The sequence below is a fragment of the Carlito syrichta genome, unplaced genomic scaffold (assembly GCF_000164805.1).
Source record: "Carlito syrichta isolate Samal-C Ts95f unplaced genomic scaffold, Tarsius_syrichta-2.0.1 Scaffold303517, whole genome shotgun sequence".
In the NCBI taxonomy this organism is placed as follows: Eukaryota; Metazoa; Chordata; class Mammalia; order Primates; family Tarsiidae; genus Carlito; species Carlito syrichta.
In genome coordinates, this window is record NW_007247613.1 from 26,459 (window position 1) to 42,882 (window position 16,424).

At 43.4% G+C, this 16,424-nt stretch overlaps 1 protein-coding gene across 1 annotated transcript in view; it reads right to left on the minus strand.

The window, feature by feature from the left end:
• The window catches only part of LOC103260985 (protein FAM184B-like), a gene marked incomplete at its 3' end in the record, with an annotated part of 83,084 nt that overhangs the window by 15,741 nt on the left and 50,919 nt on the right, over positions 1-16,424 (minus strand). Inside the window, exons 2-5 of the mRNA XM_008058625.1 lie at positions 5,630-6,385; positions 4,730-4,865; positions 3,387-3,526; positions 2,665-2,871 (exon numbers count right to left, since the gene is read on the minus strand). Of these exons, the coding sequence (XP_008056816.1) occupies positions 2,665-2,871; positions 3,387-3,526; positions 4,730-4,865; positions 5,630-6,385 (1,239 nt within the window). The remainder of the gene's footprint in view (positions 1-2,664; positions 2,872-3,386; positions 3,527-4,729; positions 4,866-5,629; positions 6,386-16,424) is intronic.

The window sequence follows — 16,424 nt, forward strand, 5'->3', positions numbered from 1 at the left end:
TGTCCAGTGGCGCCCACATTAGACAGCGTAGTTCTTGAGGCAATGTCCAGGGCCCAGTGTTGGTGGTGTTGGCTGTGTAAGCTGCAGGTCTGGGGTCAAGAGTGGCAGCAGAGGTGTCCTGATCAGTTTTGCAGTGGATTCAGAACATTATTCCTGGCTGGCAGATGCCAAGCCCGGTTCCCTGGCCTTCTATTACCCTTTACTAAATTCCTTTTCTGTCTAAACTCCCGGGGTGGGTTTTTGATTTTTGTCACCAAGAATTCTAAGTGAAACACATGAGATGTGGAGTGCAGAAGTGTCTGGAGGTGCTCAATAAGTTGTTTTCATCCCTTCCCTAGGAATCAGGGTATGCAAGTGCTAATTATAGGATATGCACTGAATGCTCTCTGTCAAGATTCAGTGATGATGCCATCTAATCCGTGGTCAATGAAGGCACAGGGGCTTCCGAATCAACCCCAGCCCACCACCTATAGTGTGTTCTTTAGGTTAGGATGGCATTCAAGATACACAGTCTACCTAAATCAAGAGATCAAAGACATAGTGCACTTCTAAAATGGTGTCAAGTACATACATTCTAGATGTGAGACCTTGTGAAGGTTTTTACCTTCCCCTAGTCTGCATGACCTAATTTATATAATTTAAATTCTTAGTATCTAGAAATGAGCACAAATGTAAAACAAAAAAACAAAAGGCAGGATGTAAAAACAATTCACTTCTACATGATTCATTTCCCAGATGGACTCCTGCCACCACTAAGGCTGAAGTGAGATTTACACACTCAGAGTCTGGTTTGGCTGCGAGGTTACCAGGGCAACCTGTAGCTCTGGGAGGGCCAGCTACTCTCCCTCCTGCTAATTGTGGCTGGGGATGGAAAGTGTCCATCTGTTTGTCTGAGGATTAGATGCGCGCAACCAGCTACAGCTCCTGGGGAGAAAAATACTTTTGATACAGCTGCCTACCCTGCAAGGGACTGAGAAACTGTGGGCTCTGGAGTCAGGTTGTTGGGTTTGAATTGTAGCTCTACCACTCACTGTCTGCGTGACTTGTTATACAACATCTTTAAGCCTCAATTTCCTCAACTCTAAAATGGGGACACGAGCACCTATTTTTTAATATTGTTGGAAAGACTAAATGTGTTCTCAAGTGTAAAGTACTTTGTTTTTTTTAAAAAATTTAAAGACAGGGTATCACTGTGTCTGTGTTGCTCAGGCTGGAGTAGGTCTCAAACTCCTGGCTTCAAGCAAAGCTCCCACCTTGGTCTCCCAAAGTGCTAGGAATACAGGCCTGAGCCACTATGCCTGGCCCGAAGTAGTACTTTATAAAGTATACTGGGCACTAAATAATATTGTTATCACACAAGATGCCACCCAATGCACATGATAATAATAGCTACTCTTTACTGAAATAAAAAGTCTTCATTAAACTTTCACTACATCTGTGCACTGATACTGTTTCTACACACTGTCATGCCATATTAATCCACACGACAAGCCCTCAAAGTATTTAGCTTTATTTTAGAAATCAGGCTTCAGAGAGGTTATATGATCTGTTCATGGTCACACAGCTTGTGTCAGAGTCAGGATAAGTCAGATAAGCAGCGGTCTGGGTCTTTCATAAGTACATTTATTTATCCAACACATATTTCTCGAGTACTTACTATTCTCAACCACCACACAACCCTTGTGATACAAGATTATCTTTCAGTGTGACACTTTAGTTTGTACTGTGGGTTCTTGGATTATAAAGCGGCTTTCTTGTAATAATTGTTTAAAAATTTCTCTTTCTCTTTTTTTGATTTGGTGTTGGTCTCAAACTCCTGGGTTCAAGCAATCGTCTTGCCTCAGCCTCCTAAAGTGTTGGAATTACAGGCATGAGCCACTGTGCCTAGACTCTTGTAATAATTAAATAAAGCATTCCATCTGTGTTTGCAATGATATTGACTTACACTTCATTTTTCCCTAAAATCTCCATATATATTATTTGCTTACCTGGCAAATACAAGAGATAAGGCTTCTCATATCTTCTCAGCAGAAAGCCATCCCCTTTGGTGCGGGAATGAAACAGTACAGAGAGACAGAACTTTCCCTCACTTTGCCATACCATGATTAATTACCTGCCCCTACCTACTGCCCACATGTCCCAGGCACTAGGATATACTTTGTTTCTTACCTTGAATTCCCTCATGGAATCCTCGCTACTCTGAGGTGCTATTTTTATCAATATCTATTTTATAAATGAGGAAACTAAAGCATGCATAATATCTCTCCATGGGGCCCAGGTTAAATAACTGGCAGTGTGGTGGCAGAGTTGGGATCCAGGCAGTCTTTCAGGCCTGAGCTTTTGGTTCATGGTATTCCTCTGTTTTTGCTCAGTGATTGGAGTTGACTTTGCCCAAGTTAACTGCTCATGACACAATTCCACCCCATGTCCACGACTCCAGGCCCTGATGCCTCACATTCTTAGAGCTGTCCCCCTGTCTCCTCTCAAAGACACTGAACTCCCTTTGGGCAGGGACTGTGTCTTCCCTCTGTGTGTATTCAGAGAACCAGCTTAGATGTGCACACAGCAGGAGCCAGTAAATGTTTGAGGAAGAAACAGAAGAGGAAAGGAAGGAGGTGGGAGAAAGGCAAAAGCACCGGAAGTCTCTATGAAAGTGGATCTCACCTTCTGCAGCTTCCTCCTTTCAGCCTCCACGGAGGAGCGAACTGATTTTATTTCCGTGGTGTGCTTTTTTACTAATTCTTCCAGTCTCTTCACGAACTGGTCTTTGAGATGCTTCTTCTCCTCGTCAGTCTGATGCTTGATTTTACGAAGATCTTCTTCATATTGTTGCTTCATATATTCTGTCTCAACGCTTGCCTCTTTCTTGGCCTATAAAAAAGAAAAGGACCTTGTAAAACTGCCAGGGAGGGGTAAGGGGCAGGGAATCACTATTTCCCTTTCATACTACTTTTACAGCGTTTATATACTGATTTTACAGCAGGTAGCACAAGGTGTAATAAATTTTACAAGGCTATATATTTGATATTGGAAAGGGGCTCTTTGGAATAGTATATCTATTGCCACAAGATCAGATATTTCAGCCATACTACAGTAGCTTTTAGAGACTGCTTTGTTTGTTTTGACTGGAAACATAAACATGTAGAGACAGTTTCCAGTTTCTCAGGAGTTGATGATAAGGGATTGGGAGGTTTCTGCTACATTCTCAGTCTCCTGGTTTCCGATAGCATAGAGTAGGCAGGAAGTTGGCTGGAACTCTGCTCCTGAAACCATGGAACCTGCTGACTCCAAGTGGATCCATTGTGTTTGGACAACGGCCTCGACCTGAAGCTCATGCCAGCAAAGCTGCCTGTGTCTTCTCCATCCAGGGCGGGGTCAGACACTACCTGTGTATCTGTGCTTCCTTTTGTGCAGGAACACTCCTTGGGAGAGCTTTGATCCTGCTGAGGACGAAGACTGTGGGTTTCCAAGTCCTTTGCTTCCCCCAGGACTTTATTCTCTAAAACGAGCTCAGTCTTCACGTCACCTGCAAGCACAAGTTTCAACATAATTTGGAATGCTCTTGGCCTTGGTCTCATGTTCCAAGGCTTTCTGCTGTCAGGTCCCTCTTCTGCTATCCAGTCACTTTGTCCACCATCCCCTATGCAATTCCTGCCCCGTGGTCTGCTGGCACTCAAGCAAGGTCAAGGTAGTGATCCTCATTTCTGCTCAGGGAGCATCCTGAGTTTAAATAGCTATCCTGTTCTCCCTTTATAAACTAGTAATCTCCAAAGTTTCTAAATTGCACGTTCCATAGGTTAAAAAAATGGAGCATGTTCCCTAACATATGCACATTGAATAAGAATTTAAAAGATGAAAGAAACATAAATATAGCCAGAATTACCAAGGTTTCCCCCCCCCCATATTCTCTGAAGTACTCATGGCCTACTTTTGAGACAATTGCTTTAAACCCACAACAACCTCCTGGTTCCTACTCAAATCTCTCCTCCTCTGCACCTTTCTGGCCCATGATGATTCATTCTTTCCCAGACATGTTATTCCCCTGCTGCCTGGGCCATGCCTATGATGGCAATGGGTGTTGTCGCAGTAATGTTCAGTCCCATGAGCTCCCTGAAGGCAGAGCCCATGCTTTGTGCCTCTGTTATTTCTCCCAGTGTCAAGCTGGTCACCCTGTAGGTATTCAATAACTTTCTGCTGAGGGAGCCTAGGGGAAGACATTTGCAGTCATATATTCCTAGATAAAAGTACAAGTTCTATCACCAACCGGTTGGTTGACTTTGAGCTATCACTTATCCTTTCTCAGCCTCATTTCTTGATCTGTAACATGCAAGACTGGCAGCATGTATCACACAAAATTATTGGCAAGACCCAATTATGTAATTGTGTGAAATGATGTTAAAAACATAAAGCATTGTCAAAGGGTGGGGAGAAAAGCCGGTGCTGAGAATTTCAGGCACCAGGGTGGGCCTGCTGGGGAAACATCTGTGAGCAAGCAGTCCTTCCACATCACACCCTTTAGATGTCCACCCTGTGCCAGCTCCAGATGCAGCAGCTCTAGGTGTGAGCTCACCTGTGCCCTGCAGGGACTGGACTCACTCACCAGACAGGTCAGATCAAGCATCCCTACCCCTCCATCTGCTCCCTCAGCATTCTCAAGGCTTCCGGTAGTGCCAGGCCAGCCCGGCAGTTAACCTTGGATCTGTAAAAAAGCTGTTCCAGGGCATCTCACCAGTTTTCTGCGTCCCATGACACTCCTGCAGCATCAGTCTGTCTTTGGCAATAGCCAGCTTCTCCCCAAGCTTTTTTGCAGTGCTTTTCAACTCGGAATTCTCGTGTCGGGCCTCCCTGAGCTGCACATCCAGGTCCTAAACAGACAGGAAAGGTCCCATTTCTCAGGTTACAGCTCTGTATAGAGACATCTTGTGTACACAGAACAGCCATCAGTTCTGAAAGGTGGGTAAATGTACAGCGAAAGCCCCAAGTCTCTGGAATTCGGTGGTTCAGGGCTCATCAAATCCCTCCTCATCCTCTGACTGGCTGTGTGGTCCTGGACAAGTTATTTAACCTTTCTGTTGTGAGGATTAAGTGAGATAGAGTGTCAAGCACAGAAAAAAAAATGCTCAGGGATTATTAGGTATCTTAGCTGCTGTTACTTTCAGAGACAAAGGAAGGTCTATGCTTTTGTGGGGCTCTCATAACTAACTCCATCAGTGGTCTTGCTCTCTATAAACACAAAGTCTTAAGAATTTTAGGACAGGCAGGTTGTTATGGAACTAGCAGGGGCTTTAGAATTAGGCTGATCTGAGTTTAAAAGCATGCTCAGCTCAGCCAGTTGTTGCTAGACTCTCAATTTCCATCTTGTCTTCTCATCCAAGTTCTCCATCTAAGGATGGAGTCTAGTTAGCTCACCATGTGTCCCTTGCCCATAGCCCTGGGCCTGGCACACAGTAGGTATTCAATAAATATTAGTGGAATGAATGTATATGAACTCAGTGGAGATAACAGGGTTCATCTTGGTAGAAACCAAGTGCTTAGCACCATGCCTGACACATAGTAGGTGCTCAAGATCAGCAGATTGGCAGCCATGCTTATTATCCCATGGGAGAGGTGTACAGTGAAGCTGCGTTACCTGAATCCTCTCCTTCAGCTTCTGGGCATACTTCTTCAGGTCACTTATCTTGCGGCCTCTGTGCTCCAGGTCCCCTTCCAGCTTTCTGACCTGGTCCTGCAGGGCCGACTCCTGGACCTGGAAGTTCTTTCGGAGGTCTGACTCCTTCTCCTGCCACTGCCACAGAGCCTCACTCACCGACTGCTGCATGGCCTGCCGGATGGCCTCGTTCTCCCGCTCGTAGGTGGCCTGCAGCTCCTCGGCCTTGTGGGCATAGTCCTTGCTCAGCTGATGGTTTTCCATCCGCAGCCTCTCCACCTCCAGCAGGACCTCCTGCATCCCAGGGCCCTGGCCTGGCTCTGCCTTGGTGTCGGGGCTCTCCTGGGAAAGCCGGCCCCGCTGGGTGTCCTCCTGGCTTGTCAGGTGCTGGAGCCTCCTCTCGTAGTCAGCCTTGAGCTCCAGCATCTCCCTAGAGAGCATCAGGACCCGCTCAGCATGCTCAGCCTCCACCCTCAGCTCCCTCTCCTTGGTCTCCAGCCTGCACGAGGCCGTCTCTGCCAGAGCCTCCTGCGTCAGCCTCTTTTGCAGCTCCAGGGCGCTCTCCAGAGCCTGAATGCGCTGGAGAAGGGCCTCCTCCTCCTCAGTGTGGCCTTGTTCCTGCAGGATCCTGGCCTTGGTCTCTGCCACCGCCTTCTGGAGCTCTTCCTGGTGCGCTTCTCGAAGTGCCTCCATGCTGGTCTCGGCTTCATCCTGGCGGGTGTTCAGGGCGTAAATCACCTGCACAAAAACCAACGGAGCATGTTTAGTGTGGGAGGTGTCAGGGGGCAGTGTGGGAGGGCCGACAGGACCAGAGGGGCTTCTCACGGTGGTGACTTGGGGTGATCCGCACAAGCAGCATCTGAGAAGAGGAGCTGTGTGGAAGTGGATTATTAGAAACCGTTCCAGGAGAAGCCAGTGGGAGAGCATGGAAGTGGGACAGGGAAGTGGTGGGAGCAGAGAAAAGGGGTGACATTGCACAAAGGCCGCAGAGAGGATAGCCTTGGCAGAATTCTGTAGGGACCTCTGGAGTACAGTGAGAATCCACGGAAGAATTTTAGAGCAGGGAAGTGATGTCATCTCACTGGCTCAAAAGGAACACTTTGGAACGCAAAACCCCCAACAAAACACTCAGAAAATGAACCCAGCAATATATAAAATGATTGGTATAATGTGAAAAACCAGCCAATATAATATACTGCATCGGTAAAGGACAATAGGCATAGCAAAACATCCGACAAAACTCAACATCCTTTAATGATAAAAACACTCAACGAGCTAGAAACAGAAGGGAATCTCCTCAGCCTGATAAGGCATGTCTACAAAAATAAATAAATAGATGAAAAATCCACAGTTAACACACCCAATAGTGAAAGCCTGAGTGCTTTCCTTATAAGATCAGGAACAAGGCAAGGGTTTCTGTTCTCCTTGTTTTTAAAACAAACAAACAAACAAAGAATGCTTTGTTTACAGTGTGGAGAACAGAATTAAGGAAGACTGTGGGAAGCTCAGGAAGCAAAAATGACTTCTAGGATGTTGGTCTGGGCAACAAATATCTGTTTCCTGAACAGGGGAAAACAGTAGGTAGAGCAGGTATAAAGAAGAATATCAAGAATTTTGTTTTGGACATATTGCCTTTGTTTTTAATTAATGTATGTATGTACATATGTATGTGTGTATGCATGTATCTACGTATGTATTTATTTTAGAGATGGCCTCCCAGTCACCCAGGTTGGAGTGCAATGGTATGATCACGGCTCACGGCAGCCTCAAACTCCTAGGCTCAAGAGATCCTTTAGCCTCCTGAGTAGCTGGGACAACAAGTGTGTGCCACCATGCCTTGCTAATTAAAAAAAATTTTTCTTTAGGCTGGGCATGGTGGCTCACTCCTGTAATCCCAGCACTTTGGGGAGCTGAGGATGGCAGATTGCTTGAGTCCAGAAGTTCGAGACCAGCCTGGGCAACATAGTGAAACTTCATTTCTATGAAAAATCAAAAAAATTTGCTGGGTGTGGTGGCACAGGCCTATAGTCCCAGTTATTTGGGATGCTGAGGTGGAAAGATTGCCTGAGTCCAGGAGGTTGAAGCTGCTGTGGGCCGTAATCATCATGATCATGCCACTGCACTCCAGCCTGGGTGACAGAGTGAGACCGTGACTCAAAAGAAAAAAAAAAACCATTTTTTTTAGAGATGAAGTTTTGCTAGGTTGCCCAGGTTTGTCTCAAACTATCTTCCTGCCTTAACCAGCTGAATAGCTGGGATTACAAGTATAAGCCACCTTGCCAAGATTGGGTATATTAAATCTGATATGCCTCTAGACATCCTAATGGAGATGACACCAAGGAACACAGACAAATGTCTGGAGCTCAGAAGAGGAAGTCAGAGCTGGAGATGAAGCGGGTATGTAGCCAGGAGAGTTGTTGCAGTTTGCTTGAGGAGAGATTTGAGAGCATGTCTGTGTGGCGGTGGGAATGATCCCATGGAGAATTCAGAAATTGAAGTCCCAGGAATAACAGCAGACAACACAGGATTAATATCCCCGAGAAAGGTCATTCACAGGTTTGGTTGTAGGAGAGAAGGGCAGGCATATCCTCCAGGGAACAGGAGGAAAAAAGAGATGGAAACGGGCGTATGGCACTTGGGACAGAAGAATGAAGAAGCTTTCACCTTGGAGATGTGAGAAGGTGTTTTCTCAATGGAATTAGAAGTTCATTAACTAACAGTGTGCTGAGCTAGTGGACAGAAAGGAAGCAAGGGAGGTTTGAGCAGTGAGGAGTTGTGAGCTAGTTTTTAGAAAGAGGGAGGCGAGTCGTCTACCTTACAGGGGAGCATCAAAGTCTGTGTTTAGTTACAGTTCTCTGCTTTGTTGTGAGGTTTTCTTCAGCCAGTCATCTGAATGAGTTCAAAGAAGGACAGGAAAGATGAGTGGGTTATCTGGGGTTGGGTTCTTACGTGGTGAGTGTGACAGAAGGAGAAGACGTGGTAGATAGGACATTTTTCAAGAGCCAAAAGCTGGAAGGGATGGGCAGAGGTAGTTTTTTGGTGATGACAAGGTCAAGTATGTGACAAAGGGAGTGTGTGGCTGAAGCAGAGTGGAGGAAAAGATCTTTGGAGAGGAAAGCGTCAAGAGACTGAGAGACCCAGGGGCTGGGTGGGTCCCACAGGAGATGTTGTTCTACTGTAAATGATGTCAAGAGAAGCTGGACTGGTCTAGGTGCCTGGGAGTCAGATGTCAAACACCACATTGGCTCTCATTGGCTGTAAATTTGTGTAATTTGTATTTGGGCATCGAAGATCAAGAAAGTTCTCCTGACTCAGCCTGTGATACCACACTTTGGGAAACTGAGGCGAGTGGGTTGCCTGAGTCTGCGGGTTCAAGACCAGCCCTGGCAACTTGGTGAGACCTCATCTCTACAACAAGTCAAAAAATTAGCTGGGTATGATAGCACGTGCCTGTAGTTCCAACTACTTGGAAGGCTGAGGCAGAAGGATTGCCGGAGCCCAGCAGGTCGATGCTGGGGTGGCTATAAACGTGCCACTGCCACTGCACTCCAGCCTGGGTGACGGAGTGAGACTCCAACTCAAAAAACAAACAAACAAACAAACAAAACCATTCTCCTGAAGAGTTACCACTACATACTGATTTACCTTTAGCCTTTGTGGGTTGCTGGCTTTTCCTGATCCACGAAACTGTCTATTGAACTACAGAATAATTTCATTGTCAGATTCCTACTACTGCCTCACCCATGCATTTCAAACTGTATTCCTTGTAACCCTGTGTTCCTTGATGGAGGTTGAGAGCCCCATCAGGGAGTCTGGCGGAGGATAAGCAGATGGGGACCTCCTTTTCAACCAGAGGAAGACAGCTCTCACACTTGGACTTCCTTAACATATAGTTCAGAAAAAGGTTTCTGTTGCTTTTTAAAAAAATTTTATTTAAAGATGTGGGGTACAATTCAGGGTTAGGTACAAATGTTCATTATGCAGGTACCCTTGTTGATGAGGTGTGCCCCTCCCTCCCCTGGCAGTTTCCCTCAACTGTCAATCCCACACCCCCCTTCCCTGGCAGTTTCCCACTACTGCCAATCCCTTCCTTATAGTATTATGATAATTACTCAAGATTAGCTTATGAGTGAGAACATATGGTACTCTGTTCTTTGTTTCTGTGATAGATCACTGAGTATGATAGACTCTAAATCCATTCAAGTTGCTGTGAAGTCCATATGTTTGTCCTTCTTTATGGATGCATAATATTCCACTGTATATATATACCACATTTTAAAAATCCAGTCTAGTTTCGAAGGGCATCATGGTTGGTTCCATGTTTTTGCTATTGTGAGCAGAGCTGCAACAAATAAGTTTGTGCAAGTATCTTTTTTTTTGTAGAATGATTTGAGTTCCTGGGGGGATTGCTGGGTCACATGGAAGGTCAATTTCTAGTTCTCTCAGAAATTATCACACTGTCTCCCAAAGAGGTTGCACTAGTTTGCATTCCAACCAGCAGTGTAGAAGCATTCCTTTTTCTCCATATCCTTGCCAGCATCTGTTGCTTTTTTTTTATTAATGATGGTCATTCATACTGGGGTTAAGTGGTATACCAATGTGGTTTTGATTTGCACTTCTCTAATGATGAGTGGGGCTGAGCACTTTTTCATGTGTCTGTTGGTTGCCCATATATCTTCTTTTGAGAAGTGTCTATTCATGTCTTTTGCCCACTTTTTAATGGGGCTGTTTGTTTTTTTTCCTTTTGACACATTTGAGTTCCTTGTAGATCCTAGATATTAGGTCTTTGTCAGATATACAGTTGGCAAATATTTTCTTCCATTTTGTGGGCTATCTCCCTGCTCTCTTGATCGTTTCTTTTGCTTTGCAGAAGACTGTCAGTTTGATGAGGTCCCACTTGTCTTATTTCATATGGTACGGGCAGTTAAAGTTTTGATCAGGAATTGGTTGCCAGTTCCAATTTCCATAAGGGTGTCTCCTGCATTTTCTGAGATTCTTATCGTTTGAGATTTTATGTTTAGGTCTTTGATCAATTTAGAGTTAATTTTTGTGAATGGTGAGAGGTAGGGGTCCTGTTTCAATTTTCTGCATGTGATCAGCCAGTTTTCCCAGCACCATTTACTGAGTAGGTTCTCCTCTCCCCAATGGTTGGTGTTGGAAGCTTTGCCAACTGTTGCTTTTTTTAAAAAAAGAAAAAAAACTCAATAACAGGGACCTAGATGATTATAAAATAGAGAATAGGCCATGCGGGAATAGTATATGAGAGGAAATTTTGAGTATCTCTGTGTATCTGCTCAAGCATGCATGCATTATTACAAAACAATCACTGAAGAAGGCCAGATGGCACCACTAGAGGTGATACATGTAACAGACTTAACAACGGTTTACCTAGCGACTACAGATCTTGAAGAAAAAGTAACCATATATCTAGGACATGCTTGATATCTTATGTTTTGTTTTCTCTATGTGATCTAGTTATTAGTTTATCGTCTGTCTTCTCACTAGAATGTAAGCTCCATGAGAGAGAAGCTTGGTCTTTGTTCATCACTATCCATTTCTAGTGTGTGGCTCAAGGTGGACTCTAAAATTAAGTGAATGAGTGAATGAAAAAGTCAGAACTCTGTCTTAAAGAATGTAACTGTTAAGACATGAGACTAACTTGACATCTTATGAAGCCTTGGGAGGATAAGCCCCACGCTGAGAATCCTGAGTCCAACACTCTCTCTGTCAAGGACAAGGGAAGGACACTCCTTCGCTCTCCCAGAAAGACCTCACAATGAAATGAAGCTGCCATCTCTACAAATACTCCTTCTCATCACCTTGTGAACAGGATCTGGCCACTTCTGGTGGTTTCTAATGGCTTCCTAATGACTTCTATCGAAGAGTGTATCGGCAGTAAGTGTACGCCAAAATTGGTATCCCATTGGCTGTAATTTGTGTTAATAATAAATATCATTATAGAATCTGCTATGTGCCTAGCACAAGGCTAAGTGCTGTGTACATATTCATGATCTCAGAGAATCCTCGTGGAAACCCCACAATTTGGTATTTTTCTCCCTATTCTGAAAATGAGCACTTGAGGTTCAGAGAAGTTCAGTGACTTTTGTAAAGTCACAGAGATAAGAAGCTCTGAGTAACTCTGAAGCATATGCTCCCTTCCTGATATCACACTGCATCTCATTGTCCCACTCAATCATTTATTCATTCATGGATTCAGTGCACATATAGGATGTGCCAGGATCTGTACTGGGCACTGGAGGTATGTGCTGATCAGTAAGACAACTGAATGTGCAGTGTCAAAAATGTAATTCAGTGGAAGAATCAAATAAGAAAATGGAAAGTTTCATTTCACTGCCATAACTGCTACGAGAGGATTCAGCACCAGTTACTATGTAGACACAGAGCAAGGGGTGAGACAGGAAAGAAGACTTCTGAGAAAAAGTATTCCTTGCCTTCTCATCCTTGGGGTGGCCAATCCATTTGTCCATGTAAACCTCCACACGGGCAAGGACAATATGACTTCTTTGTGTTGCTCTATAGCTGTTGGTATAAAGTTGAGTACACAGTAGGTTCATAATAAGCATCTGTTATGGGGCCATTGTGGGTCACCAAGGATTTGTGCTTTCCTTCCACAGTGAAGAGTTGCTGCAAAAAGGCAGCCACAAAACAGGGATCTTGTCTCTTAGCCACTTGCTCTCAGGTATGGCCAAATGACAATAGAATTTGGATAGATGGGGTAATATGTACCACTTTGGGACCAATGTGGAAGTTAAGGTTGAGAAGAGCTCATGTTCTTACTACAGTCTCTTCTTCCATCTGCAGAGAAGACTGAGAGGCCATAGAGGAGTTCAAAGTGGAAGGCATCTGAGCCCTGAATGACCGAGTAGAAAGACACCCAACCCTTGGGAGCACTGGCATTGATCTTTATTTACATGAGCAAGAAATAAACTACTGTGTTAAACCTCTGACATCTTGGCGTTTATCTGTAACAGAATCTATTAGTAACCTAATATGTTAGGGATCCCCAAGACTATCCCCAGGTTTAGTGATTTGCTAGAGGACTCACCAGACTCAACATATAGCCATACTCATGGTTATGCTTTATTATAGTGAAAGAATACAAAACAAGATCAGCTAAGGGCAAAAATGCATGGGGTGAAATCTGGAGGAAGCAGCAGAGGCAAGCATCTAAGACTCCCCTTCCAGGGGAGTCCTCCACACAGGATATGCTTAATTAATTCAACCAGGAAGAAGTCATGACAACATATGAAATATTGTCTACTAAGGAAGCCCATTAAAGATTTAGCCGTCAAGTTTTTATTGGAGAGGGGAGTTGGGTAAGCAACCTCTATCTGACATGTACCAAAATTCCAGTGTCCCAGAAGGAAAGCAGTTATTTAGCATAAACCACTTTGTTTGTACAGTTTAGGCCAAATGAACAACTTTTATCAGTTTCAGTAGTGGGAACGCTCTGCGAATCCCCAGATGTTTGCCAAGGTCTGCTTGGTTAACTCTTTTGCACAATTAATACCTGAAAATTATAGAAAAGTACTGATTTTTCTCCTCAATAGAGTCAAACTTGTGCCACAAGGCAAATTATAACATAAACAGGGGTTTCTCTTGATGAAGCACAAAATATCCTTTAAAATATTATTCCATGGAATTTTCCATTGGTGATTCCATTAAGAGTAAATTAATCTACTGATATTGGTGATGATCTTGGTTATGGGGTTCCTATGTTCACCAATGCCTGCAGAACTGAGAACCTAGTTGATGATACAGTGTATCCAAATGCCAGGAAAGCACTCAGTGAAAGAAAGAACTCATTGTTGCACCTGTTTGAACCAGTAAGAACCAGAGTCTCCTAGATCAGAGTCTTAAGAGATTCAGCTATTTCCAGCATTTGCTCATTTGAGTCTGCCCTGCTATGTGAAAATTCTTCCTATGTGTTCACCTCCAAATTAACACAAAATCAGATTTCTGACTGGAGGTAGCAGAGAGAATACCACACTGTGGGCACACAATGTCTAAGGGCACCTTGTCATGTGCACATTTAGTCTATTAAATATTTTATATCATATTATATTCCTTACCTTCTTTTGTATGCATACACATTTATCTGCACCTTGTTTTTTTTTAACTTATCAATAGATTTTGGATGCCATACAATTTCTGTACATGAAGAAATTTATCATTATTGTTGGTCGAAGGACACAAAATTTTACTTGGACAAGAGGAATAAGTTCAAGAAATTTATTTTACAACATAGTGATGACAGTAAACAACAATATACTGTACATTTGAATATCACTAAAAGAGTAGAGCTTAAGTGTCGTCAACATAAAAAATGATAAGTATGTGAGGTAATTAATATGTTAAATAGCTTGGTTTAGCCATTCCATAATGTATACATATATCAACACATCATGTTGGACACCATAAATATATACAACTTTTACTTATCAATTAAAAAAATCTTTGTTTCTTTTGGCTGCTTCATATGCTGTTGCATTGGACATATTATAATTTATTTCTCTGAGTCCTACTGGCAGACATTAAATTGCTTCTGTGGAAGATTACTGACATTTTTCTTATTTCGCTGTTATGAAGTGCAATTTTCCTTACTCCTCTTTCCACTTCTGCCAGCAAGTCTAAGGTCTTTTTTTTTTTTTTTTTTTTTTTTTGCATATAAATGCAAATAATGAAATTCTAGCACCTGGTCTTAAAAAACTCAAGTCTTCATAATTAATACAGGATCCTCAGGAAGAGATGAAAGAGGAAGAAGGGCGATATGCCATTTTGCGCATAACACCAGTTCAAAGCATTTTGGGAACATCAAAATCAGGCTTGTCTTCCTGCTTGGAAGGCATGTGCAAGTGTTTGTGACCATGACCGCGACAAGGGCAAACCTGGTACAGCTCCACTGGGACATTTGCCTCCTCTTACCACGTCCTCTTCTTTTTTCCAGTCTCTCTGCTCCCTCTCTCTCATTATACTGATCACTGAGCTTAGCCCTTCTTTCTTCCCCCAGTTTGGCAGTCTCTTTTCATCTTAACCACTCTCCTTTTTCAGCCTGAACCCTATGGTCAATCATTTCAATTACATTCTTACTGACATCCTCAACTACCCTGCCCACAGCATCATTAACCTCAAGAATCCTTAGCAGATCTTGTCTTCTAAAATTTGCTGCATTATTCACTCCTCTGAGTCTCAGTTTTCTTGCCTGTAAAATGGAGATAGCCCAGACATGCTTTTTTGGTGAGAATCAAATAGGATTACAGCTCATGTCTGGCACATAGTAGGTACCCATTAAATGTTTTTTCCTTCTCTGCTCTCACCCCACCCCCTCAAAAGGAAACGTCCCTGGTCTTAGAGACACAATCTCCCTCAAGTCTCTCTGAATGTATGAAATTGTTGAGCAGGTTCACCCTTCTCCTGGGCATGGTGCCTCCCAGGTCACTTGGCAACCCTTCTTCTGCCATCTGCTTGCTTGCATTCACTGACCACCTACTAGACTGGAACATCAGAGCAACTGATCCAAGCCTCATTTATAAATCCGCCTCTTAAGGAGGAGGCTGACTTCAAAATCCATCAAAAGACATAAATAATTCAGCATTCAAGAGAAATTCTGAGTAAGTTGGGAAGTCTTCCCAGGAGTTTGAGAAATCCACTGCTAACAGTATGACTTGAGAGAAAATTTCAGCAGTATCTGTTAGGGTCTTAGAGGTTGAGTGTTGCAGGTTTAACAAGGCTATAATTATTGGATTATAAGCATCAGATACTGAGGAAAGTTTCCATCAAGTTAGGCAGTAGGAGTCAGAATTGGAATGGAAAAGAAAAAAAGGAAATAATATCTGTTGAGTGTCCAGAGTATGACATTCACGGGGCCAGGTAATTTACATATGTCTTTTCAATTAATCTTCTAACAGTTCTACAAAGTGGATGTTCTTATGCTTAGCTTGACTTTGCAGAAGGGATTAACTTCACATGTAGGATGATGTGACTTTAGAGCCTGCTGGACCTGGGTGCACGCATCAGTCCATCTCTTTCTAGTTGTGTGACCTTGAGTAAATTATTAAAACTCTCTGAGTCTCAGTTACCTTATGTATGACATGGGGAGAGCAATGCCTTCCTCATAGCTTTTTAGAGATTAAATGATATAACACACCTAAAACCTTGGACAGTGTTGCCAGCAAACACTAAGTGCTCAAAAATTCCATCTTTATTATTATTTTTACTATTACTGATACTATTACCAAAAGTCATTGAGCTAAAAAGTGAGGGAGCCGGGGTTCAAACCCAAATACTTCTAGGTCCAAAGTTAAAAGACACAGAATCATAAACTTGTTTAGATAAAAGTTGGGAATATGCTTTCATTCAATGTCTTTGCAGCATTTCTACATGCCAGGCATGACATTAGGCACTGGAAAAACAGAACTAATAAGACCATTCTGTTGAGGAGCTTGCAGTCTAGTTGAGTGTGGCAGACTCCATTATTTATCCACATTTTTCTTTCCTTTCCACCCCTTCCTTGCCATGACCCTTCCTGCTCTGTGGATGGCATTCCCTATTGATGTTGGACTTGCCTGTGTGACTTGCTTTTGTCAATGGCAGGTGAGTAGGCTTGCTGCAAGCAGAGGCTTTAAATATGTTAAATATGTGTCTTGGCTTGCCCTCTTGTCCTTCCACCATTTGCCATGAGAAAAACATGTGCAGCGTAGCCACTGGTCGCAGAGTGAAAGACACACGGAGCAGGCTGGACCTCAACCCAGTGTCT